This window comes from Oreochromis niloticus, linkage group LG5 (assembly GCF_001858045.2).
Source record: "Oreochromis niloticus isolate F11D_XX linkage group LG5, O_niloticus_UMD_NMBU, whole genome shotgun sequence".
In the NCBI taxonomy this organism is placed as follows: Eukaryota; Metazoa; Chordata; class Actinopteri; order Cichliformes; family Cichlidae; genus Oreochromis; species Oreochromis niloticus.
The window spans coordinates 35,707,799-35,734,644 of NC_031970.2; the positions used below are offsets into that span (position 1 = coordinate 35,707,799).

Sequence of the window (26,846 nt, forward strand, 5' to 3'; positions counted from 1 at the left end):
TTTGCTCATTTTGCTTATCTCAAGTTTAGGTTGACTGACTGATAAAAGCATTTTGAAACACCAATGAAATACCAACAAACATATCATAACAGATAAACTACGCATCACTTCAAATAACAATATCAGATTCAATATGTGACTCAAGCAGAGTTACCGGGGGCTGTAAGAAAACCCCATCTAGATGAGACAACATGCACTCACCCACTGAAAAGTCACACAAAATGAAGAGGAGTGAGAAAAGAGGGCTTCCTGCAAGGACCGTGTGACTGCGAAGAGCCCGAGAACGAGGAAAAAAGGTCTGTGCTTTTAATGTGAGTGAGTGCATGCGCTGATTTTGTCTAATAGCCCTGGGAGCTATGATGTTGGCTAAAGCACGGCTCGCTGCTTTAATGGTAATTAAATTTTGCCTTTGGTTTGCAAGGCTCACCCAGAAGCTGTCACAGCAGTGGTCTTTGGAATGGCATTATCTGGTAGGCGTTTTTTTACCCACTGTGCACTGATGGTCCAGTGCAACAAAGAAGACAGAGTAAAGCTACATGTTTTATATATATATTGTTGCCCTATCAAATATGTATGTGCTCTTAATCTGAAAGGTATAAATACGGAAGTGTGTGATCAATAGCAGAGTGGCGCAAAGGAAGGCGTGTGCCTTGGATGTAAAACTCGAACAACGTGTATGTGGTTTATTCCTCCATGAGAAGTACGAGATACCACGGTATTTCCTGCCCTAGAGAATGGAACCCGCAACATATATCTTATTTTTTATTTGACTGTACTTGAGATTCTTTATGTATTTATGCATTTAAGAAAATCTTTTCTTTCAAAATTACATTTAATATTATTAATATCAGTGATTAATAATATTAATACAATCAAATGATTTTTTTGACAGATGTTGTATGCAGTTAGTTGCAATTTCTAAATAGTTTTTTCTCTTCCGAATATTTATTTATGCTTATTAATAACACAAAAGTATTTTTATCCAATTACTAATCGATAGATTACTCAATTATTAAAATATTCTACAGCTGCAGCCCTAATTGTGTGTACATACATTTTTTATAGAATTATTTATTGTATATTTAAATAAGCACAGTTAGGAGATGCACCAAAATGTCATTGTACTGTCCAATCACAACAAAGCAAACTTTCTTTTCTTGCTTTTATGGTTATTACACTGTAAAATCTAATTAGTTCACAGAACTCAAAAAAATTATGGAAACTCGTTTGCAAAAAAACTAAGTAAAGCTTACTTAAGATGACTGTTAGGACAACTTATACATTGCAAGTCTGCAGTATTAACAATAACTTGATATTTCTGACTGTACAATACTAATTGTTTACCTACTGACAAACGTGTTAAGTTCAACTAAATGAAAAAACAATTTGTGGTAACCTGATTATGATTAAAAATAATTAACAACACTTTTTGTAATGATGTTAAAATCAGCCCAACTTTTATTTTCAAACACAACAAAGTATAACAGCCAACATACTGGACACTGTTCTGCTGAACAACAAACAATTATATTGCCATCACTGTTATAATCTTACAATGAAACAAAGTCTCAGATTTAATTATTCTGAAAATAAGTTTAGGCCTACCACAGTTTGTTTTGTACTTACATTACTTATATAATCAAATAAAATATTTATTGTTCTGTCACAAGTGCAGTCTCTAATTTAAACAACACATTTGTTTTCCATTCCAACACATGAGCTGGAATGTTGTATTATTTTAAGGATGGCTTGTTTCCAGTCCAGGCATTACTGCCTGAATGACTGTCATGGATCGAGGTGATCCAAATGTAGATGCAGAAGAAAGTCTTTAACTTCCCTTAAGTACAGTGGCAGTGGATGTGGGTTGGAGATGTAATGAGCTTGAACCTGCAGGCGACCATCTTCACTGACCACACCATCTGTGACGGAGGACTCATCTCTCCTGGTGTCCTGCAAGCAAACAATCATATTTTTTGGAACATGAACTTAATTGCTTTCTTAAAACATTTTTTTCTGCATTTGGTATAAAACAGACTCCAATTTAGACAATCTCAGGCTCCCTCCCCACCGCAGAGGTGACATTCAATGTCCCACTTGTCAGTCTGCATAGCCGTGACCACCACCCGACACACAATAATGTCATGAAAGCATCATTTTAAAAAGGGCTATGCAAACATGGCCAATAACTTTCATTCTAATGATGTGCAAAATGATTTGGGCACAAAACAGATTTTGCTGTTAGAAAACTTGCAGACTTCACTATATACAGTGTAGACCCTCTAAACTAAGTTTGGGGGATGTGATCTTTCAAGAAATGCAGACCAAACTGTTGTTGTTTGTTTACTTACACAGCATGTCTTGTAGAATTAACTGTGGTCACCAGCAACAGCATAGTGCAGTCATATCTCAAGTCTAATAACAGAAGACAGGAAAAGATCAGTAAAGAAACAACTTCCCCAAACCAAAGCACAAACAAAACAATAAGTAAAACAGGCTGATCTAAAGTATGATTAAAGTTCAGCCTGATTAATATAAATGTCACTGACAGTTGCTAATATATTGAGTTGATGTCTTTCTGTCTTTCTGAAAATATCTTAAAAGTTTATTTTGTGACCCAGAAAAAGTAATATTTAAAAGTTTTTTAGCGGCGCTCCTCCGCCATTGCCGCGTTTACAAGTACACACAGGCTCCGACAACCGTGGCCGACAAATGCGATCCTCCTTTTCCCCAGTTTACCCTTTCTGAGTCACAAAATAACCTTTTAAGATATTTTCAGGCGAGAATGTAGCTGTGTAATGCTCAAATATCTACTTAATTTATCAAAATATCACATATTTTCAAAAGTGCTTCGACGTTTTCGGAGAGCTCTGTTATCCACCAGCGCCATAGCTGACCGGGAGGTCAAGGCTCCATAGAGCCGGCGAGCACAGCTAACTCCTGGCGTATCGTTTTCAACCCCCCTGCGGTCTTTTGCTACTCAGGTTAAACATGATATTTATAGTTAGTTAGTTATGGCTATGGATTAAATATACCCCCCAAACCCCACCCCTAACGGCTGCACCTCCCGAAAAATTTTGTCTGGGCTCTTATCTCACTTTTTTATTTCAAACAATCAACAGAAAATTTCAAAGACATATTTTTATATAAGGTTTTAAAGGCTGTGGTGTTAATTTTTAAGCAACATGAGCCCAGCGGCAGCAGCAACGCTAGGCTAACACTAACTAGCTAGCAAGATTATAAACCTGGTGCTAAACTAAGAGAAGCCACAAAATCAGTTTGAATAAGAGTAAACATTTACTCACCAAGTCAGTGTATCAGGTAAAGATCCACATCCAGGTTTGCTCAACATATGTAGTGACGTGGCATTTTCAAACCACAGCGTTTCATCCTTCCGCACTGAGAAGCAAAACTAAAAAAAAGTTAAGACAACTCAAATAAATTGAGTTGATCAGCGTTATTGCATAAAAACTACTGGTAACTTACTTAAATTGAGTTCTAATAACCAATCGATAAAAATTGAGTTCAGCCTACTTAATATTTTTAATTAAACACAATATTACATTTTACAGTGTAGTGATGACTAACAATCTCACTTCATGGATAATTACCAATTTTTTAAAGAGTTAAATTGAGAGTTCCACCGGCTATTTCTATTTCTATTAGTTATTATTCATCTCTGATTCTCTTCTAAAACTTTGTCCTCTTGTCCTCCCCTCACCCCCAACTGGTCATGGCAGATAGCTGCAGAGGCTTCTTCCTGTTTTCTTCCTTCTTCCTGAGGTGCTGAGTAGGTATGATGGCGTTATTCCTTCCCACTGTCACCAAGTGACTGCTCAAAAGGTCTATTTACTGGGGTTGCTGTATAGGGTCTTTACCCTGATTCAATGATATGTAATCAAATTGAATTGAATTGAAGAATAAGGTTGGGCCCCAGGTTTCCAATGACGGTTTCCACTGCCGTAGTGAGAACTGTGCTACTGTTGGCAAAAGACAAAGAAAGGGGGGGTGGGGGGACGGTGAAGAGAACAAGGTGAAGAGGTGCTGAGTAGGTATGGTGTTAATGAGAGAAATGTGGAAGGACTGGTGGTGGTGGATTTTAGGAAAAATATGGAAAGTGGCAATTACCCAATTCAATCCAATTTTATTTATATTGCGCCAAATCACAACAGCAGTTCCCTCAAAGCAATTTATATTGTAAGGTACAATAATACAGAAAAAACAGAGAAAACGCCAAAATTCATGTGACCCCTGTGAGCAACACTTGGTGACAGTAGGAAGGAAAAAATCCCTTTTAATGGGAGGAAAACTCCAGAAGACAGACATCCCTCTCCATGTGACCAGATGTTGTTTGGGACAGATGTTATCCCAATGTTACCCTCCACCATAGCTGCAAATGTGTCCAGTTTGCTGGCAGGCACAGAACCAGCCTGTTTATTGTTATCAACTCCAGGAAGACCACAAAGTACAAAGGTGCTTGCCACAAAAAATTGTAGAAAATCTTCATTTTTTATTGCACATGTCAAAGGTTCTGGAGCAATAGAGTCAGATCATCCTCTTATTGTATACAGCTATGTTGCTTTTCCACTTCAGTCTGTTTTTGATGCAGATGTGCAGATACTTAAACTCCTCAGCACCAACTTTCTGTCTTAGGGCAGACACAATGGCTGAAATACTATTGCCTGAAAGGGAGAAAATGAGGGACCGTCCCTCTTTTTTCAGTATCCATCAGTTGGTTTTCAATGTACTTTTCAAAGTCAACCGATTACATTATTATTATTAGTTACATATATATTATTAAATATGTATCACAAAAATCACAAAACTGTGAAGGGACTCTGTACCAAGATCTAGGTTTAAAAGAGTCAAGGTCGTGATGGAGAGTTAAAACAAAACGAAATGAATGCAGCAGGGCCAGATGTCGTTCTGCAGGCATATAAGTGAAATCAGCCAATAGGCAGCCTCTAGCAGCCTTCAGATTGGTATTTGTCATTATTTTTTAAAATGGCGCTACAATGACTTGCTTGGAATGAAGCCAAGTGTTAATGACTTTCTGGATCAAACGTGGATCAAAGATTTTTTCTTTAGATAAGGAACAAATTATAGCAAATACTGAATTAGCAGCACAGCTGTTCTCTGGCTTCTGGTACACACACACTAAATTACTTTGCTGTTCTATTCTCCCCATCTCAGCGTGGATCCTAGAAAGTGCTTTAAGAGTGTCAGGCTTGGCTGGTTTCCATTCGATTTCCCCTGCGGGTCATCTATTGGCCTGGGGACGTGGTGAGCAGGAGCGCGAGGTGATTAACGGAAGAAAGATGGCTGCAGTTTGCAGCATAAATCCAAAAGCGTTTCGTGTGGAACATGGGTGCCTGTCGAGCAGTGAGGAATGGGTGAGGCTTCACCCAATCCAGCACTGAATACCTCCCCCTCTGTGCATTCACTCCCACTTCACAGAGAAATGTTGCAACCCAAAAAATTCTAAAGGATTTTTTTAATAAACCAAAAAGAATGACAAAAAGCTACATTCAAACAAACAGCAGAAGAAAAAGTAACAGAGGCTGAGACAGCTAGGATGGAAACCTGCCCGCCCTGGCTGGGGTGATATTACCATCTGTTGAACATCTGGCAAAAGGAGCCCAACACCTTGAGCATCCCACTCACAAAGTTTGATGTTTAAAAGCCACGTGCACAGTTGTTTTTTGTCATTGTATGATATTTTGTCAACTTTGCCAAAATCTAAAATATGGCATAAAAGCTATGATGATGATTCTACACATCAAAGCAATACATACTGTCAGGTCCTCACATTTTAACACACAGGTCACCGTTATGCTTTAGTTCAATTTAGACAACAAAAGTACTTGGATAGGTTTATACTTTAGACTAACTCACAACACTCACATCATTTACAACATCACATGAACAAAAGGAATTGGGCCATACTACTCATGCCCTTCAGGTCCGTTACCACTGGTACTTAAAATCAAGCACCTAGCCGTGCAGTCAGCCTTTAGAGACGTTTGTAAAAGAATGGGCTTATTAGATTGAGTGTGACACTGTGATAGGATGCCACTGTTGCAACAAGTCAATTTTTTAAATTGCATTATATTTCTTCACATCACTGTCGCAAGTATGAGCGACGTGGGCCTCAGGTGGTCTCACACACCTCTAGCACAAGACCACAGATGTGAAACAAACCTTTTGTTTGATTTTGTTCCGGTATCCAATGGTTGCTATGATCATGATGTTTCAGGGAAAGGTTGCTCTGATGAACACTTTTGTGCTCTAACAACTTTCTTCTACAGTCTAAGAATCTTGGAAAGAAAGTTACTCGACTTCTTTAAGTTTCTTGAAGACTTTTCACCTCTCATTCAGAAACTTCTTCAGTTCTAAAACCAATTGTTGAAGAGTCCAATGTATTAAAACCCTACTGGGGCTTGTCCCTAAAGAGCCTTCTACTTATTGGGTTTTGATGGAGAAAGTGGAAAGAAAGGCTCTTAAAGAGAGAGTACCCAGCCACTGGTACAGATATGTGGGTGACACCTGGGTCAAAATCAAAACCCAAGAAGTGGAATCCTTTACTGCTCAAATTAACTCTGTGGATAAAAACATAAAGTTCACCAGGGAGGACACAAAGGATAACTGTTTGCCATTCTTGGACTGTGTCGTGCGCATTGAAAGGAATGAAAACCTTAACATTGAAGCCCACACACACGGACCAGTACCTCCTCTTTGACCCCCACCAACCTCTGGAACACAAACTTGCAGTAAACAGGACCCTACAACACCGGGCAGAAAATGTTCCCTCCAAGCCTGAAGGGAAAAAGAGGGAACACACACGTGTAAGGGAAGCTCTTAAAACATACGGTTATCATAATTGGGCTTTCATCAAGTCAGCAAAGAGGCACAGAAAAGAAGACACCAACTAGGGAGGATCAGAGAGACAAAGGCAAAAACATTGTCATCCCCTATGTGGCCGGTGTATCAGAGAAACTCAGGAGAGTTTTCTCCAAGCACGACATCCCAGTGTACTTCAGACCCAGCAACACACTCAGACACAAACTGGTTCATCTCAAAGACAAAACTCCTAAACACAAACTGAACAATGTAGTGTATGCTGTACAGTGTAGCAAGGAATGCCCAGACCTCTACATTGGAGACACCAAACAGCCACTTCACAAGCGCATGGCACAACATAGAAGAGCCACCTCCACAGGACAAGACTCAGCGGTCCATCTGCATCTAAAGTTTGTCCTTTAGATGCAGTTGGACCGCCAATAGCCTTTCTTTCCACCCCCTCCATCATAACCCAAGAAGTAGAAGGCTCTTTAGGGTCACTCTTTTGAGGATGCCAATGTTCACATTTTGGACAGAGAGGACAGATGGTTTGAAAGAGGACTGAAAGAAGCCATTTATGTCCACTGTGAATGACCATCTTTGAACAGATATAATCCAGTTTTGAGATCCTTCCCAGACACCTTAACACCCACTCACATCCTGGGCCTTTTGACCCCAGGAAATCACATGATAGGGTGATGACCTACACCCATTTTCACACCTTGGCTCATGTGATTAGGTAGAGGATCATTAGGGGGTCCATTGTCTCTCTTGGGGGGACACTCCCACAGGGCTTAAATCTGGGACTCTCCATCATTTCACCCTAGAACTGAAGAAGCTTCTTGGATGAGAGGTGAAACATCTTCAGGCAACTTAAAGAAGTCCAGACGCTTTTCTTTCCAAGCTCCTTAGACATGTGACTCATCACATCACCATTGGGGTAGCTGTAGCACTTAAAAGCATTAAAGACAGTCCTTGTGTGAATGTCCTTTCTTGTTGGTGTTTCACCTTCTTGCTTTGCATCTTTGCTGATTTGATGAATCAGCATGATGAATCGGGATAACCACAGTTTTAAGAGCTTTCTTTACATGTCTGTGTTCCTTTTCTTCCAAAGCTCCTTAGACTACATGACCTGGATGACTACAGCTTTAAAGGCTATATGATTCAACTTTTTTTTTTCCTGCCTGACATCTAAACTGCAGGCACAGATTTAATGCAAATATAATCATGTTACTTTGAGTGAGTTATGAATGGAGTAGCAGTGCAGACAACTCCACCATTAGAAAGTAGACAAAACGTGGTGATGATTCTTAGGGCCCATGACTGGCAGGGCCCAGTCAATTAGTCTTTTTTAATTAAAATCATTCACCTATAAAGTATAAACATTTTTGGTTTTTAGCATTTGTTTTGCTTTGTTTTTGACACAAAGAATAAAATCCAGTCGGCCTGTGAACCTGTCTACCCCCTCCTTATTTCATGATTTGGTTTGATCCAGGTGCACAGCAGGATGGCTGGGTTTCAAACAAGAAAAAAGCACAGGTGGAAATCAAACTCATAGCAAAGTCCACGTGAAAGTAACTGCTTGACTTTCCTAGTATTAGTTGACCTTTCTAACAGTAAAGAATGTATTTGTTATTCCGGCCAACACATAATCAGTGCAGGCAGGCCCTTTGTACTTATGTATATTAAATCACTTATCTGCCGACCTCCTGCCAGGCCGGACTGATCAAACCTCTGGCTCTGGCTCAGCTGTCCCACTCCTGTCTGAGGTTTCAGTAAGTTAAATCCTATTAAAACATATTTGAGTTCAGCTCAGGACACAGATATATTTTAATTTGCTATACTTTGTTTGAAAATTGATATGCAAATGATTATTAAGTTGTATTTGTCAATAGTTAATACAGATGAGAATTTAAATTTACTTCAATCCAAAAAGTCAATGTGTATTTTATCAGTATTTGTATTTGATGTAAGCTATTGCCATTAAAAATATTAAAATGTAAAATATGGCTTGCACATAGCTCATTAAGTTTGCACAAAATCACTAGATCCAGTTAACTGAGCAAAATATTGATCCACGTCTGCAGAGTATTATATTTTTAGGGTTGGCATGGTTTGCAGTATTCAGGTGGTGGGGCCCAAAATGATATTTTTCCCCACAGGTGCCCAAAGCCCTGGCAGCACCCCTGCTTACCTCACATGGGATCAGTGGGCGAATTGGCTCGGAGATTGAGAGACAAAAACAAAACATGAAGTCAAGTAAGACAGCTGAAATAGGACAAAGCACCGAAGACAAAGGGAGCTCAAAGCATGACAGACATATATGATAGAGGATGAGGTCAGCAGGGATTAGGAGACAGAGGAGGGTACTGCTGTTTAAACCACCACCCCCTGGAACAAAGACAAATTGGGCTACGAGCTCATCTCAGAGGCCTCCAAGTCTCTACCTGTCTGAGGAGGAAACCAGTGTCTCCCAAGCATAGAAGTGGAAAACCTAACGCTGCTGCAAGAATTTAATGAGGAGGGCTCTGCGCTGTTCTCTGCTCAGTTTGTATCACAACACCTAATGGCATGTAGCGATCTTCTTTCTTCTTTATTCAGGCTTTTATTCCCACTCACACTGAAAAAAGAACCAACTTAATTGAATTATTTCAATTGGTAACACCTAATTTAATTAAGTTCTTTGAAATGAAGTTAATACATAGAGTAACACAACTGATTTATCTAATGTATTAACTTCATTTCAAAGAACTTAATTAAATTAGGTGTTACCAATTGAAATAATTCAATTAAGTTGGTTCACCTATTTTCTTTTTTCAGTGCAGGCTTAATGTTAGCATAAATGTGCAAATGCAAAAATCACCCTACATTGCACCTGAGCATGTTTGTACTGTACATAATGAAAAATAAACTGCTACTTCATCATCGTCATCACTATTATTATTATTAACAGTAGTAGCTTTAACAGTGGTATTGGCATTAGTGTTGGTTTGTTGTTGGGATTTCGTACTCCTTCACGCTGGGATGGTTACAAATGATGACTTTTTTTACATAAATGCAGATAATGGAAGTCGCACTTTCTGTAAGCCCACAATAACTTCAAACAGATCACAGCCGCATGTCTCAGTGGAGCTATCCACAAGAAAACTATAAGGTCTGTGCAACATTTGTACATTTTTGATGAAAGTAAAAACCATGGGTGGCTGTGAGACTGGAGCACAGGCAGTGACTTTTGGGTGGGAGCTGCTCACTTGACATTGCTGAGCAAAGTGGTCTTTAGAATAGAAGACAATAGAATAGCCCTTTATTCTCACTGTACATGTACAACGAAACTGTGGGAAAACAGTTTAGGTTTGGGGTTTGTGTGTTGTTTAAAGTTTGTGCGATTTGTGGCGTTACAGATGGGAATGATGGCCAGGACTGCACACATGACAGCCAGGCTACCAGCAGCCAGGGTTCTGGTTTCAGCCTCAGTCTCTGTGACTAAGCCAGCGGTGGCAGTTTTGGGGGTTTTTTCATGAAATGATTCGATCATATTTCTTTTCTACAATCATTCTGTTGTTCAAGAGCAAAGTGTCTTTTTCTCCTCACAACTTCTCATCATGATGCTGACACTGAGATCCAAACTGAATCCTAATTCTCACTAATAATTCACTTTCTTTCTTGTAAATTTTGTAAATGGAAAACACTCAAAATTATTTTATGTGTGCAAACATGCAGAAGTAAGAAAGGCAGGAAACAGTGAAAAAAGAAAATAAAAACGGGTCAACCGAAAGAGGAAAAAGAAAAGAAAGGAGGAAATTGAGGAGGCAAGGAAGTCAGAGTGAAACTTATGAAACTGTTACGTAAAACGTGAGGATTGGTGTCTAACTGTCACAGTAGGGCTGCACGATTTTGCATAAAATGAGAATCATGATTTTTTTGCTTAGAATTGAGATCACGATTCTCTCACGATTTTCTTTTCCAGTATAAATATTTATTGCACTTATTAACTGCACATCAACTTCGTAACAGTTGAGACTGAACATAAAAACAACAAATGTCTCACATTTTGTGGTTGCAGCAAAATGTTGTACTGCTTGTAATTCCGTCTCCACCGTTGCTCGACACTGCGTGTATAGAGCAGGTCGTGCAACAATAGAAAAATGGTTGCGGGACGGCACTGTGCAGCGTTTGTCTAGGGTGTTGATCATTTTCCTAAATCCCTCGTTTTGCACAGTGTTGATGGGAGCCTTATCTTTGGTCAGGTGATAAGTGATAGCCTCCGTAATTTCTTTGTGCCTGCGGGAGTTTGACGTGTATGGGGAAGCGCTGTATAAGGTTCCCGTTATTGATGTTTGGGTGGTTGACCGGGACGGATTTTCTCCTGTCACTTTCTCGTCATCTCTCACGTGCTCTCCGTTGTTTTTTTCCCTGCGGCTCCGCCCTTGTCATTTATTGAGCAGGAAGAGTGAGCGCTTGTTTTCATGCAGATTATGTCCCGGATCACAATGCGGTACAATCGTCATCTTTTTTTCTTTCCTTTTTTTTTAAATCGTTGTCATTTGGAAATGAGATCGCACATAAGTATGAATTGAGATCGCGATTTTCTAACAATTAATTGTGCAGCCCTATGTCACAGCAGATATATTAGTAACATGGTGGCGACACGTCTCTCACCTTTCTCAGGGAAAAAGCAGCTGCTTCCATTCCACTGTCAGCAGGGATGACTGATGGAAGTGGAGTGAAGTACACTTTACCACTGAAAATGAGAAAGTGTTGTGGGAAATGGCAGAAACACCCATGCGCACCTTTCACTGCTGTATTGGAGAGCTGTCACCGCTCCAGAGCGAGTGGCCACCTATCGAGCCTGACAAAAGAACACAGTGTCTCAAAGTGGTGACGTGTACCACAGTGGCAGTGGAGGTGGAACAAGGGCCTGTGGCCAGGGGAAGCACCACCTGGCAGCCATCAAAAATGTCAGAGTCAAATCACTTTCTGTGACTTTTCACGTGTTGTCGTCTTCTTCTGGTTTTTGAAGTCGTCAGCAGTTAGGCTTGTCCGCCAGCCGACAGCCTGTCAGCATGAGCTGCTGTAGCCACAGCACAGGCTTGCACTGGCACAGCATCTCCTTGTGCATCACCCTCAGCACCATCTCGTGCTGTCTCCATGTTGTTGTCTTCTCTCTGTTGTTTGGTTTTTATTTTATTTTGGGCCTGTATGCAACTGTAGCCTTCTAAGGTGACGCTGCATTTACCAAACAGGATGGGACACAATAAAGAAAGAAGTATGAGATTGGCTAATACCTGGAGTGTTTTCATGACATCAGTGAAAATGAAGATACAAGTTTTGACTGATTGATTCATCTTGTTGTCATTTTTAGTAACAAAGCTACCCACTAGACAAATTCCCTAATGAGGTTCTACCTGTCACCTCCTGTGGCTCCTCTGCATTATCAGTCAACATGCCAGTTTACTTTCAAACCGGCTCCGCTCAAACACCCCTTTTTAGATCCCGTTCTCTTACACAATTACAGGCCTATTTCCAAACGTCCATTTATCTTCTAAATCTTAATGAAAGCTATAGCCCGGAGTCTGGGGGAGAGTAACGTTTGATCAATTTCGGTGTGCTCTTCAACAGAATCACAGCAGCAAAACAGCATTACTGACAAGTCTTCTGTGCTTAGATAAAGATCAGTGTACCACTGTCACTGACAGATTACAGAACTGGCTTGGAGACCTGTTGGCGGTCTGGAGTTACTTACTTTACTTACATATATACGTACTTGTGTTAAGTTTTGTATAGAAATGACACAAAATTCAGTCTCAGGTTAAATGTGATAGAAACAGCTTACACTGACATCTCAATAAAAGATGTCGTGAAGCCGTGTTTGCATTTATTTGCACTGCTTTCCACTCTGGATGTTGTTTATGTTCAGCTTTAAGTATAAAAGAGTCCATTCTACCACCTGTTTTTTTTTATTGTTGAATATAATGGATTGGATTTCATATAGCGCATTTCAAGGCACCCAAAGCGCTTTACAATGCCACTATTCATTCACTCTCACATTCACACACTGGTGGAGGCAAACCACAGTTGTAGCCACAGCTGCCCTGGGGCAGACTGACAGATATAAACATTATTTTGTGCAGATTTTGCACTTCTTTTTTTCAGAACCAAAGCTCTGCATAAAATTGCATTTTAAATCACTTTTTGAATATTACTTTAAATACTTAGATTTAAATTTCTGTTAAACATTTAAATAAAAAGATCAGTATTGCTGAACTGTGAAATATTTTGGGTGCAGTGTATTTTTTGTGTGTTAACAACAATAATAAATAAATAAAACCATCTTTTAGTTCATTGTAGATGTATTGGATGAAAAGTTCTCTCGGTCAAACAAACAAGCTGTTCTCTGGCAGCTTTTCCAGTTTTCAGCAGCACAGAGCTGAAACAGGGATGACGTTTCACTCTTGTGTTGGAGGGAAATCGTTTTAGTTTCCCGGGTTCTTTGCACCCTGGTCTCACAGAAATGCATGCTGTGCCCATGACATGACAATAGTATGGTATCAGCATGCAGGGTACAAAGTCCAACTTTGGCCAGTATGCAATGATATGTAAAATCTGCAACCTTTTGACAGAGGTAGAGGCAACGGTACCAAAGTGGCAAAGAAAGGGTAGAGGAGGAATGTGCTGCTTTCTGCCACACTAAGGGCTGGTTCTCAATTTTTGATTGATTTTTGAAAACACGGGTGTACCGCCGTGCCGCTTTTTAATCAGCATTTCTAGAGACTAGAAGCTCGGAGATTCCAAACTGGGACAAAAGCTGAGTTTTCTCTGAGTGACGACAGCTGTAGCATGTACGGTGCACGCTCAGCGCTGGTACAAGCTGAGCGTGTGGTGATGTCACAGTTGGCTCATAACACTGCTGGTTACCTTGGTTAATGCTTCATCCAGAGGTCATCATCGCTTCACAGAGCTGACTTGGATCAGGCGATTTTTCACGAGTGAACTTTTTGATGGAATTTCAAAAATGAATTCAACATTTATTTGCATCTGAGTTTTAACTGTATCATATTTTCTACAGCAGCCATTCTTTGCCATTTGTTCCAGAAAAAATGTATCGTGTGATTTATCTGAGAAAAAAAGTCACACTAACGAAGAAGTCTGAACAAGTGCATCCTATCAGAGTAAACTTTGTCTCAGTAACACACCTGAAAGCAGCAGTTAGGATCTGGTCAGCAAATCTGACTGAGACATAAAACAAGGCTGTACAGCAGAGGGGCTGGTGTGACGCTGCTGTTTGTTCACAGTCTGAGGGAAACAGACAGAGTAGCAACGGCTCAAAATATGCTTCATTTTTCCAGGGTGCTAGTCAGATATACAAATGAAATATCTGCTTCAGAAACATTATGGTGATAACAGCATGGACAGCATATGGCAGCTAACACAAAATCCTGCCGCCAGCAAACGAGACCTAGCAAAGCCGAACGAAAGCAGCAGAGATGGAGGACTACACTGCAGGTGGAAATAGCTGCTACGGTCTGGATGGAGCTTCCCCTGAAAAATATGCTGGGCAGCACAGCCCCTCCAAATAACCTGATGTAGAGCTAAAACTGTGCAGGAGGAAAAATGGAGATCCTTTTGGAGCCAGCAGGACTGCTCTGTCCTTCCAGTGGTCTTTGTTTTCAAGCTACACTCCTCACTCACGTAGCAATGAGGTGCACAGAAGAAAAGCCTGAACAAGTGGACTCTACACTGGCACGCTCAGCCGAGCAGACTCACAGCAGAACAAATGATGCTGCACGCTTGGCCTCCCTCATCGCACTCTACAGATATCATTAGTGCTATTGTTATCATTATCAGAGCTATTTATCTTTAGTCCCCCTGTGTGCAGCGAGCAGCATACTTTCCTGCTAAAAATCAATAGTGATTTAAAGAGGATGCTTCTTCTTCTGTCCCCATTAATCTGGCTCCGGATGCCTCTCCTACCTACTGCTACCTCCTCATGACAAAGCCATATCTACCAACTGCCTGACACCACCCCTGCGCGCACACACACACACACAGAGCAGTATCTTTTAATCAGTCTATTAAGGAGAGCAGGGGTGCAGTGCTGATGATAAAGTGACCTGTGAGCCGGTGTGCGTTCCCCACTCCGGCCACAGCAGAGGACAGATAACAGCTCAGTGAGCACCAAGATGACGATGATGATAATGTTAGCAACCGAAGGCCACGAAGCATATCCAGCCCCATCCTAAATGTCAGCCGTCCTCCTGCATTACTGTGACTGCGAGGCTTGTGACACGCAGGCCTGCCTACAGTTATGAGCCTGGCCCCTGTGTGAGCATATCCACTGTGACAGATGAATGGAGAGCTGGAGAGGAAAGAGACGGAGATAGAGGTGTGCTAGCTTTACAGATGACAGTGACTGTTGTGTTTCTCCCCGTCAGCTGGCAGAGAAAGCATCAGGCCAAAGGACCAACCGACCGCTGCGTGTTTGGTTAACCCGGGGCTGACGGGTGGCACCGTGACGGGGGCGTGACAGTGCACACCACAAATGGGAAAGCAAAAGCCATGTGCCGTGTCAGCAAGCAGACACCCTGCAGTGACAGCCACTGTTCTCAACACCCCAACCAACAGAGAAGCACAGCGAGCAGATGTTTGTGGCTACAAACCGCCCACTATGAGGGCGAGGGGCGCTGACAGCAGTCAGGTCACCTTTGCAGACATAACAGCACCACACAAAGTACCCGTGCTTCTGACGGTGCAGCTACACAGCGGGCTGCACACTCAGACCCGCAGCACTGGACGAGCATTGTAAGAGCCAGTGAACAGACACAGCACAAGTTCTTTCTATCCAACATTCTCACACATTCACACTGTGACAACTTGCGGTTAGGATCAAGTCCATCCAGACTGAAGCAGCCAGGGATCAAACCAGCAACCTTCAAAGCTCTTGTTCCTGAGCCACAGCCACGCCCACTAAAAGACGTGACAGAGTGATCTGTCTGTGACAGGACTGTATTACAACCAGGATGTTGGAGAATTTTGAATTTGTTTGCAATTTTATATTTGATCTCCTGGATGTATTTGCACAGAACTCTGAGGAGAAGCTCGCCGTGTTTCTGATGTTTAGATCGTTTGCTGCTCTGTGGGGTTTCGGCTGATTTCACAGACATGTTTGCACATTTCTCCGTACAGCTAATGGAAGAGTAAGCAGCCCAGAGGCTGTCAATACCGATACCCAGCAGGACAGCAGCTCGTCTCTGTTTCTACTGCATCTGTCAGCCACTGACATCAAGCCGCCACCTCGGCTCACTATCATGACAGCAGCATGGGTCTGAGTCGAGAGCAGGTCAAGCAGAGAGAGAGAACAGACAGAAACATATTAGCACTGTGCGAATCCTCACACGCTCCACCCTTAGATCCACAAAAAGGAGACGGTTTGTCATTGCAGGACGTGGCTGAGTTATTACGTTTGAGAAGACAAAGCATCACGCAGCTGATTTTGACTTTTGTCCGATAAATACATCTCCTGGAAATGAGTCACGCACCCTGAGACGTTTTCTTTTTATCTTCAGTATTTCCTCTGAGTAGAAACTGAATCTTTGTGTTTTCAAGGAGTCCAAGTATACGTTCTCCAGCAGTGGGTCAGTGGGTCCCTCCCACTCTCTCTGCACTCTGCTTTTCTCTGGATCTGTGATCAGATTGTGATTGATGTAAACGTCTGAGAGAAACTTCAGCTTTCTACATCTGAAAATCCGTCAGTCGATCCCAAAATTTCACTAGTACGGGTACGGTTTGCTCAGTACAGCAGTCCCAGAAACTCTCCCATCAGTGTGTTTTGTGACATCTGATAGGATACATCAGAGCTAATCTAGTTGAGCTGAAAAGTAGACTAATACTGTCTAACACTGACACACACTATCTCCCCACATCTCAGTAACCCTAATCACTCACACATGGACTCTTTTCTTTGCATTACTTCTGAGCACTTTGCAACTATTTTGTTCTCTAATGTGTGCTTTTCTCCTATTTTGGATTTCTGATATTTCTCCTGCTTGTCATTTATTCCTGCTGTCTAATATGGTGCTCGAGCACCCACAATTTCACTGTACACATACAATGACAATAAAAGGCTATTCCAGTCTATTCCTTTTTAACTAGCAGCTCTGAAAATGTGTCATATCCACAGAAGGCTACAGGACTTCACCATCAGCCTGGCCCCTCAGAGTGGGGGTCTGGGGGCCAAAGAGAGTTTACTGTAAGGTAAAGGGCCCAGTGGGGTCAGTGTTCTTCTCCTCATGGCAGGTTATGTGAAAAATGTGTGTTCACCCACAGCATTATGGGAATGTGGGGATGTGACCCAACACAGCATAAATGCTACACTTTGAATGTGGCTGCTGGCTTCTTCTTTGTTATGTTACCTGCGCACTGTGGGCCCTTCTCTTACACTACAGCATCCAAGCGTGACACAGGAAATGCCTTTGTTGACATCCACAGGTACGTGTCAGAAATATACCATCATCCAACATCCTTCAAAATGTAGGTACGCCTTCTGGTGCTGAGTGCCTTCAAACGACAGAGGCTCGTTCCTTTGTTAGATATTACTGCATATGAGTGGAATACGTGTGAGCCTTTTGTGGCTGAGTGGGTGGTAATTATGCATGTTTAGCTTCTGTTGGGCTGACAGCCCGGAAAGTGTTGGATGTCTATTTGCAGCATCTTCCACAGTTGAAAGAGTGCTGAGTGGTCAAGGTCAAATTCGATTTGTAGGCTTTCTTTGTGAATGTGATCCAACACATTTGTCCTCTTTTACCTTTGAGAAGACAAAGAACAATCTGTGGTACAAGTATTGCTTCCTAACATGTGGGGGTGAGGGTCCATTGCGTTATAGAACGGCTGGAGAAGCCTCATCACAAGACAGAGCAGGACATTTTTCACTGTTCACTGTAAAGCAGCCATGCGGTGTTACAATCAGGTGCTGTGGGTCTAGTGTCAGCCCAAACACAGACATCAGGTCTGCCTCCCCCACTCAGATTAGAGCCTCACTGCAGTGGGCTGTGTGAACGCGTCACAGCCCCACTGTCTCGCTCCAGGCGTGAGCCAGAGGCAGACAAGCCATCACATCATCACATCCACCCGACCCGAGCCCACTCTGCCGGTGTGGACAGGTGGCCCTCTAGCAGACGGAGCGCGGGGTTGTAACGCTGTGCTCGGAGTGTGCGTGAAGGGACGTAAACAGGTCACGAACCAGAGAGCCGCTCCAGCATTCAGTGAAGAATTGGCTGATTAATGAGGTGCTGCACCTCAATAATCAGCTATTTGTGGCCGTGTTTCCTCTCGACACCTCGCATGCAGCTCGTGTTGGACGTGTGCGGATGAAACTTACCGGGATGACTGTAGGCCCCACGGAGCACGAAGGCTGCAAACACGAGAGGTAAAATCCAGCAACAGCAGGACCGCAGTAGTGTCCACATGGCAGGGATGTGCGCGTCCACATGCATACAGGACCCACGAACAACTGTTGACTCTCCGTCCTGACGGCAGCAGGCAAGATGCAGGCGGGCGGACGCACTCAGAGGTCCAGTAAGGGATCGTTCCTGTCCGCGATCCCACACTATTCCCTTCTTATCATAACAGTGGTGTCTCCGGAGCGGCGCGCGTGTGCGTGTGCAAGCAGCTCCTCACAGCTTTCTCTGGCTTGTGTGGCTGCGGCGGTGGAGGTAGCGCTGTTTGGGCACAGGGACAGAGGACAGTCGGCGCTGGAGCAGCGGGCAGAGCAGCTTTCATCCCTCCACCCATCCACCAAGTAACAGGCGAGCCCTACACTGCTACACGCTTCAAACGGCCAGAGAGAGAGAGAGAGAGAGAGAGTGAGTGAGCGGTCAGTCCTCTGGATCCTAGCGCCGGAGAGGGAGCCCGCACTCTGAGCACGCGCACAGATAAGAAGAGATGTTCCATCTCCAGCAGTCCTCGAGCTTTGGTGTATGGTCACAATCAGTGTTGGTCAAGTTACTTGAAAAAAGTAATCAGTAACTAATTACTGATTACTTCCTCAAAAAAGTAATCCCGTTACTTTACTGATTACTTGTTTTCAAAAGTAATTAATTACTAAGGTATTTAGTTACTTTTTAAAAACACGATTTACAACCTGAATAGGTAATAAAGCGATTCTACTTTTTCTGCCTAATCCATCAAATAAAATCTAATCAAATGGAAAAGTCTCTTTTTAGAACTTGTTTTATTAGTTTTCATCTTTTAACTTTATGCATCTAGCAAACATTAAATTATATGCAACATTCTCTGACTGGAAGAAATTTGTTTAACATTTAAACCTATTTTCTGCACATTCCAGCACATAAAATAAAATATTTTTTTGTGTTTACACTCAGTCTTTCAAATAAATGCAAGTGAAACACAGCAGAAAATAAATAAAATCAAAGACTCAGCGGTCCTGTTGCTCTATTTTCACCTGTATAGCAGGCGGAGGTTTGCCCTGGTGCAGGTGTGCCACAGCGGTCAGTGGAAGAATCCGTGAGTGTGTCTGTGAATTTCCCACTCCGCGGTAGTGTACTCGGTGCTTGCTCGGAAGTTAAGGAGTTTTCAGCACAGGAGGGAGGGGGTGAGCGAGTCCTGAGTGATTCGCTTACGCTTATGATTCAGCACAGGAGGGAGGGGGTTAGTGAATCCTGAGTGATTCGCTCGCTCTATGATTCAGCACAGGAAAGGAGGGGGTGAGTAGCTCAAATGTGCTGTTAGCATGTTAGCAGAGCGATGCTACTGTGTAGTGATGGTAAATTTGATTCTTTTTACTGAATAGAGTTTTAATGAGTCACTCACCAAACTGAATCGGGTTTTTTGAGTCATTTGATTCACTGAGTCAGTTGACCAGAGAGTGCAAAAAATGTACATTTTCACTCAAACTTAATTTCTTTTCTCTTTTCATGTAAATCCTACTGCTAAGATGAGTCATTCTAAAAGAAAACAGCTATTTTATAGAGCAAAAAAATTCCTAAAGGGAGCATTTATTTTGTTTATTTTTATTTTATTAGTATTTTCCTTAAATGTGTCAAATATATATTTTCTCATCTAAATGTCCACTGAGCTGTGAGCCACGGGGCGGTAATGCGCCTTAGCATTGGTTGCCAACCAAGATGAAAAAGAAGAAGCTGTGAGCCAGGAGGGAGGGGGTGAGTGACTGAGTGAGTGAGTGAGTGAGTGATTCGTTCGCGCTATGATTCAGCACAGGAGGGAGGGGGTGAGCGATTCCTGAGTGATTCGCTCGCTCTATGATTCAGCACAGGAGGGAGGGGTGAGCGAGTCCTGAGTGATTCGCTTACGCTTATGATTCAGCACAGGAGGGAGGGGGTGAGCGAGTCCTGAGTGATTCGCTCGCTCTATGATTCAGCACAGGAGGGAGGGGGTGAGCGAGTCCTGAGTGATTCGCTTACGCTTATGATTCAGCACAGGAGGGAGGGGGTGAGCGAGTCCTGAGTGATTCGCTTACGCTTATGATTCAGCACAGGAGGGAGGGGTGAGCGAGTCCTGAGTGATTCGCTTACGCTTACGATTCAGCACAGGAGGGAGGGGGTTAGTGAGTCCTGAGTGATTCGCTCGCTCTATGATTCAGCACAGGAGGGAGGGGGTGAGCGAGTCCTGAGTGATTCGCTTACGCTTATGATTCAGCACAGGAGGGAGGGGGTTAGTGAATCCTGAGTGATTCGCTCGCTCTATGATTCAGCACAGGAGGGAGGGGGTGAGCGAGTCCTGAGTGATTCGCTCACGCTTATGATTCAGCACAGGAGGGAGGGGGTGAGCGAGTCCTGAGTGATTCGCTTACACTTATGATTCAGCACAGGAGGGAGGGGGTTAGTGAATCCTGAGTGATTCGCTCGCTCTATGATTCAGCACAGGAGGGAGGGGGTGAGCGAGTCCTGAGTGATTCGCTTATGCTTACGATTCAGCACAGGAGGGAGGGGTTAGTGAGTCCTGAGTGATTCGCTCGCTCTATGATTCAGCACAGGAGGGAGGGGTGAGCGAGTCCTGAGTGATTCGCTTACGCTTATGATTCAGCACAGGAGGGAGGGGGTGAGCGAGTCCTGAGTGATTCGCTTACGCTTATGATTCAGCACAGGAGGGAGGGGGTTAGTGAATCCTGAGTGATTCGCTCGCTCTATGATTCAGCACAGGAAAGGAGGGGGTGAGTAGCTCAAATGTGCTGTTAGCATGTTAGCAGAGCGATGCTACTGTGTAGTGATGGTAAATTTGATTCTTTTTACTGAATAGAGTTTTAATGAGTCACTCACCAAACTGAATCGGGTTTTTTGAGTCATTTGATTCACTGAGTCAGTTGACCAGAGAGTGCAAAAAATGTACATTTTCACTCAAACTTAATTTCTTTTCTCTTTTCATGTATATCCTACTGCTAAGATGAGTCATTCTAAAAGAAAACAACTATTTTATAGAGCAAAGAAGAGCAAAAAAATTCCTAAAGGGAGCATTTATTTTGTTTATTTTTATTTTATTAGTATTTTCCTTAAATGTGTCAAATATATATTTTCTCATCTAAATGTCCACTGAGCTGTGAGCCACGGGGCGGTAATGCGCCTTAACATTGGTTGCCAACCAAGAAGAAGAAGAAGAAGCTGTGAGCCAGGAGGGAGGGGGTGAGTGAGTGAGTGAGTGATTCATTCGCTCTATGATTCAGCACAGGAGGGAGGGGGTGAGCGAGTCCTGAGTGATTCGCTCGCTCTATGATTCAGTACAGGAGGGAGGGGGTGAGCGAGTCCTGAGTGATTCGCTTACGCTTATGATTCAGCACAGGAGGGAGGGGGTTAGTGAATCCTGAGTGATTCGCTCGCTCTATGATTCAGCACAGGAGGGAGGGGGTGAGCGAGTCCTGAGTGATTCGCTCACGCTTATGATTCAGCACAGGAGGGAGGGGGTGAGCGAGTCCTGAGTGATTCGCTTACACTTATGATTCAGCACAGGAGGGAGGGGGTTAGTGAATCCTGAGTGATTCACTCGCTCTATGATTCAGCACAGGAGGGAGGGGGTGAGCGAGTCCTGAGTGATTCGCTTATGCTTACGATTCAGCACAGGAGGGAGGGGGTTAGTGAGTCCTGAGTGATTCGCTCGCTCTATGATTCAGCACAGGAGGGAGGGGGTTAGTGAATCCTGAGTGATTCGCTCGCTCTATGATTCAGCACAGGAGGGAGGGGGTGAGCGAGTCCTGAGTGATTCGCTTATGCTTATGATTCAGCACAGGAGGGAGGGGGTTAGTGAATCCTGAGTGATTCGCTTACGCTTATGATTCAGCACAGGAGGGAGGGGGTGAGCGAGTCCTGAGTGATTCGCTTACGCTTATGATTCAGCACCAGAGATGGGCAGTAACGCGTTACTTGTAACGCGTTACTGTAATCTGATTACTTTTTTCAAGTAACGAGTAATGTAAGGGATTACTATTGCAAAAAGGGTAATTAGATTACCGTTACTTTCACGTAGGAACGCTGCGTTACCGCGTTACTAAAACCGTGATTTTTTGCGAGAACGTCTCATGACAGTGACGTAAGCGAGTGCGACGTTCGTGACAACAGCTGTCTGCAGATCATAATATATCGAGTGCGGGACAGAGTGTAGCATGCAGCGTTTAAAGCGTGGAAGTACTGACCTTATTTTGAGTTTGATTCCATAAAAAGTGACAAAAACATTAGTGTCCGTTGTGCGTGGGAAGAAAACTTCTTTTTACAGCGAAAAAACCCCTAAACTTCCAAGCAAGCACCGAGTGTACTACGACGTAATGTGAAATTCACAGAGAAACTCGCGGATTCTTCCACTGACCGCTGCGGCACACCTGCACCAGGGTAAACCTCCTCCGCCTACCCCAGTCCTGCTTTACAGGTGAAAATAGAGCAACAGGACCGCTAGTCTTTGATTTTATTTATTTTCTGCTGTGTTTTACTTGCATCTATTTGAAAGAGTGAGTGTAAACACAAAAAAATATTTTATTTTATGTGCTGGAATGTGCAGAAAATAGGTTTAAATGTTAAACAAATTTCTTCCAGTCAGAGAATGTTGCATATAATTTAATTTTTGCTTGATGCATAAAGTTAAAAGATTAAAACTAATAAAACAAGTTTTAAAAAGAGACTTTTCCATTTGATTACATTTTGTATGATGAATTATGCAGAAAAAGTAGAATTGGGCTGAAAGATCTATCGCTTTATCACCTATTCAGGTTGTAAATCGTGTTTTTAAAAAGTAACTAAGTAACTAAGTAACTAAGTAATTGATTACTTTTGAAAATAAGTAATCAGTAAAGTAACGGGATTACTTTTTGGGGGAAGTAATCAGTAATTAGTAACTGATTACTTTTTTCAAGTAACTTGACCAACACTGTTCAGCACAGGAGGGAGGGGGTTAGTGAATCCTGAGTGATTCGCTCGCTCTATGATTCAGCACAGGAAAGGAGGGGGTGAGTAGCTCAAATGTGCTGTTAGCATGTTAGCAGAGCGATGCTACTGTGTAGTGATGGTAAATTTGATTCTTTTTACTGAATAGAGTTTTAATGAGTCACTCACCAAACTGAATCGGGTTTTTTGAGTCATTTGATTCACTGAGTCAGTTGACCAGAGAGTGCAAAAAATGTACATTTTCACTCAAACTTAATTTCTTTTCTCTTTTCATGTATATCCTACTGCTAAGATGAGTCATTCTAAAAGAAAACAACTATTTTATAGAGCAAAAAAGAGCAAAAAAATTCCTAAAGGGAGCATTTATTTTGTTTATTTTTATTTTATTAGTATTTTCCTTAAATGTGTCAAATATATATTTTCTCATCTAAATGTCCACTGAGCTGTGAGCCACGGGGCGGTAATGCGCCTTAACATTGGTTGCCAACCAAGAAGAAGAAGAAGAAGCTGTGAGCCAGGAGGGAGGGGGTGAGTGAGTGAGTGAGTGATTCATTCACTCTATGATTCAGCACAGGAGGGAGGGGGTGAGCGAGTCCTGAGTGATTCGCTCGCTCTATGATTCAGTACAGGAGGGAGGGGGTGAGCGAGTCCTGAGTGATTCGCTTACGCTATGATTCAGCACAGGAGGGAGGGGGTGAGCGAGTCCTGAGTGATTCGCTTACGCTTACGATTCAGCACAGGAGGGAGGGGGTTAGTGAGTGCTGAGTGATTCGCTCGCTCTATGATTCAGCACAGGAGGGAGGGGGGTGAGCGAGTCCTGAGTGATTTGCTTACCCTACGATTCAGCACAGGAAAGGAGGAGGTGAGTAGCTTAAATGTGCTGTTAGCATGTTAGCAGAGCGATGCTACTGTGAACCGAGGAGCTATTGTCTTGATGTGAGCTTCTACTCAGGGTTTTTTCTTCCAGTTCAGAACAGAAATGTTTTTGTTAAGATACTGGATGTTGTGTTTTTCTCCACAATTTTAATTATAAGCTAGATATATTGCTGCTAACAGCAACAGGGATGAGTCAGTGAGTCAGTTGGGCTTGTGAATCATGATTCATGAGTCAGTAAGGTGATTCTCGAGTATTGAACGATTTGTTCATGATTCGCACATCACTATTGTCATGAGACACTCTCGCAAAAAAATCACGGTTTTAGTAATGCAGTAACGCAGCGTGCTTACAGGAAAGTAACAGTAATCTAATTACCGTTTTTGCAATAGTAATCCCTTACTTTACTCGTTACTTGAAAAAAGTAATCGGATAACGCGTTACTGCCCATCTGTGGTCACAATGACCATAGGTTTGTCTTGGAATGAGTGGTTATAAATAAATTAATTTATTAATTTATAATAAATAAATTTATTAACAAAGCCTTGAAATATTTCTGCGTTTCCTTTTTTAAATAGGTCAATAAAACTCCTCACGTCAGCGATCAGACCCACTGAACATTGGACGTCAGATAGACGTGCAGATCGTCGTCCATGACCAATTCTGGACGAGGTCCACAATTCTGATATCCAACCTTGACCCAACTTGGACGTGAATATGATGTTCAACATTTGAAACTGGGACTGGAATGTGTAAAATGAAGAAATAGATTTTTTACAAATACAAACACTGTTTATGAATATCATCAACATGATACATATGAATACAGATCATTTTATTATGTGCTAGCCTGTTGATTTATTCAGTACATGTGGGTTGTTGTTGTTGTTGTTTTTTACATTATCCTTTTTAAAACAGTTTATTTATTTCTGTTAATTAACCTCTTTGTAACCAGGTTAAAAATATAATTTATTAAAATTAGTTGAAATATTAAAAACTTTGAAATCAGTGTAACAATGTAAAATACTAATGCTTAAAGTATTTAGAAAAAAACAGAATTTCTTTTAAAAGGAGTACAATGTGTATAATAAATTTAAAAGAGCATATGCATTTTATATGGTTCATTTTTACAAGTATCATGTTTTATTGTGAAGAGCTTTATAAGAGGAAGTGAATGTGGTTGTGATCTGTAGCCTGCTCTGAGAGAGGTTTGTACAAGTGTGTATGTATGAACTGGAATGTTTATCTCTTTGTGTGTGTGTGTTCTGCTTAGTTAATCAGTTAATCACCTATAATGAATGTAACAGCAGGAACACCGGAGGGCCAACAATGAGACCACCCCCCCAACATGAATGGTGTTAGAGGAGGAGGCCACAGAATTTTTTCCCTTCTCATATTTACTGACTGATTTTTCACTTATCAGTAGTAACTGAAAACATGGACCCTCAATGGTTTTGCACAGATAGTCCAACTCCTGCAACTTGGTACATTGCCAGAAGGTTTGCTGTGACTCCCAGCACAGTCTCAAGAACACTGAGCAGATTCCAGGAGACTCTAAGAGAGCTGGACAGGGTTGTAGAAGGGAAGGTCTTTAACCCAATAGCAGGACTGCTATCTGCCCCTTATTGCAAGGAGGAATAGGATGAGCACTATAGAGCCCACTGGTGTGTCTCTGACCTGTGAATCAGAAACAGACTCCATGTGGGTGTCCCAGGGGCCTGATTTCCTCCAACAAGCTCTGTGCTTTCTGCCTAACACTGTGGATTGGCATTTGCCACATAATACCCCCGATGCCCCAGGACACCATCAGTTCTCTCATTAATTCAATTCAGTTCAATTACATTTTATTCATCACAACAACAGTCGCCTCAAGGCGCTTTATATTGTAAGGTAGACCCTACAATAATACCTACAGAGAAAAACCCAACAATCATATGACCCCCTATGAGCAAACACTTTGGCGACAGCGGGAAGGAAAAACTTCCTTTTAACAGGAAGAAACCTCCGGCAGAACCAGGCTCAGGGAGGGGCGGGGCCATCTGCTACGACCGGCTAGGGTGAGAGAAAAAAGACAGTGTTAGAGTGAATCGTTAAATGTTTGTCATTTTTATGTTTACCATTTGTACATTGTTTAACTGTGTGAGGAAAGGAATTCTTTCTGTCCTCCCCTCCCCAGATTCTCGAGGTTCTGGGTGAGGGGCTGTAGTCTTTTATTACAGACACATCCTTGTGAAGGTCTTTTTGATGTAAGCTTCCTGCCCAGCAGGAGGTCTCACACACACACACACACACACACACACATTCTTACAGAAGTTCACACATATACATACAATGCCTTGTCTTAGAACCACATGGGCGTTGCTTTGCTGTGATGTGTTTTGTGTGAACTGTCTCTCAATAAAAGGCAGCGAGAGGAGGCCAGCGTCGGGATCATTTTCGTGTTAGACACAGATGATACCTCCCTTGCACGTAAAAATGCTCGATCGCTGTTGCCTTGTTTTTCTTTCACGGGAATAAGTCCTGGATACAGCGGGGTCTGAGTTTAGACCCAACATTTATTTGGTCCTTCGAGCCAGATCCTAACACATCGCATCCACCGCGAGGAGAGGGAGAGGACGCCACCGCAACGTCTGGAATGATTGACGGAAAGCCCTGGTGCTTTACTTTGTCACCAGGCCGGAAAGTTTGCGTCTGAACTCCCCTCGGGATGGATGGCGATTGACGGGATACAGAGACAC

At 42.5% G+C, this 26,846-nt stretch overlaps 1 protein-coding gene and 1 long non-coding RNA gene across 7 annotated transcripts in view; one reads left to right on the forward strand and one right to left on the reverse strand.

The window, feature by feature from the left end:
* LOC100709248 (receptor-type tyrosine-protein phosphatase gamma) overlaps positions 1-18,661 on the reverse strand; it is a 403,846-nt gene extending 385,185 nt beyond the window's left edge. For 2 of the 6 annotated variants that reach the window (XM_025907531.1, XM_025907528.1), the window contains exon 1: positions 18,212-18,659. In XM_025907531.1, coding sequence (XP_025763316.1) covers positions 18,212-18,326 — 115 coding nt within the window. In that variant the 5' untranslated portion in view covers positions 18,327-18,659. Of the gene's footprint in view, positions 1-18,211 lie in introns of all 6 variants that reach the window. The other 4 variants (XM_025907530.1, XM_019358538.2, XM_019358535.2 and 1 more) reach the window with 4 other exon arrangements.
* Positions 18,662-18,672: 11 nt separating this feature from the next.
* Positions 18,673-26,387, forward strand: LOC112846985 (uncharacterized). The gene is made up of 2 exons (XR_003220246.1): positions 18,673-18,807; positions 24,687-26,387. It is a non-coding gene; the product is annotated as an uncharacterized LOC112846985 (long non-coding RNA).
* The last annotated feature ends 459 nt before the right edge of the window (positions 26,388-26,846 follow it).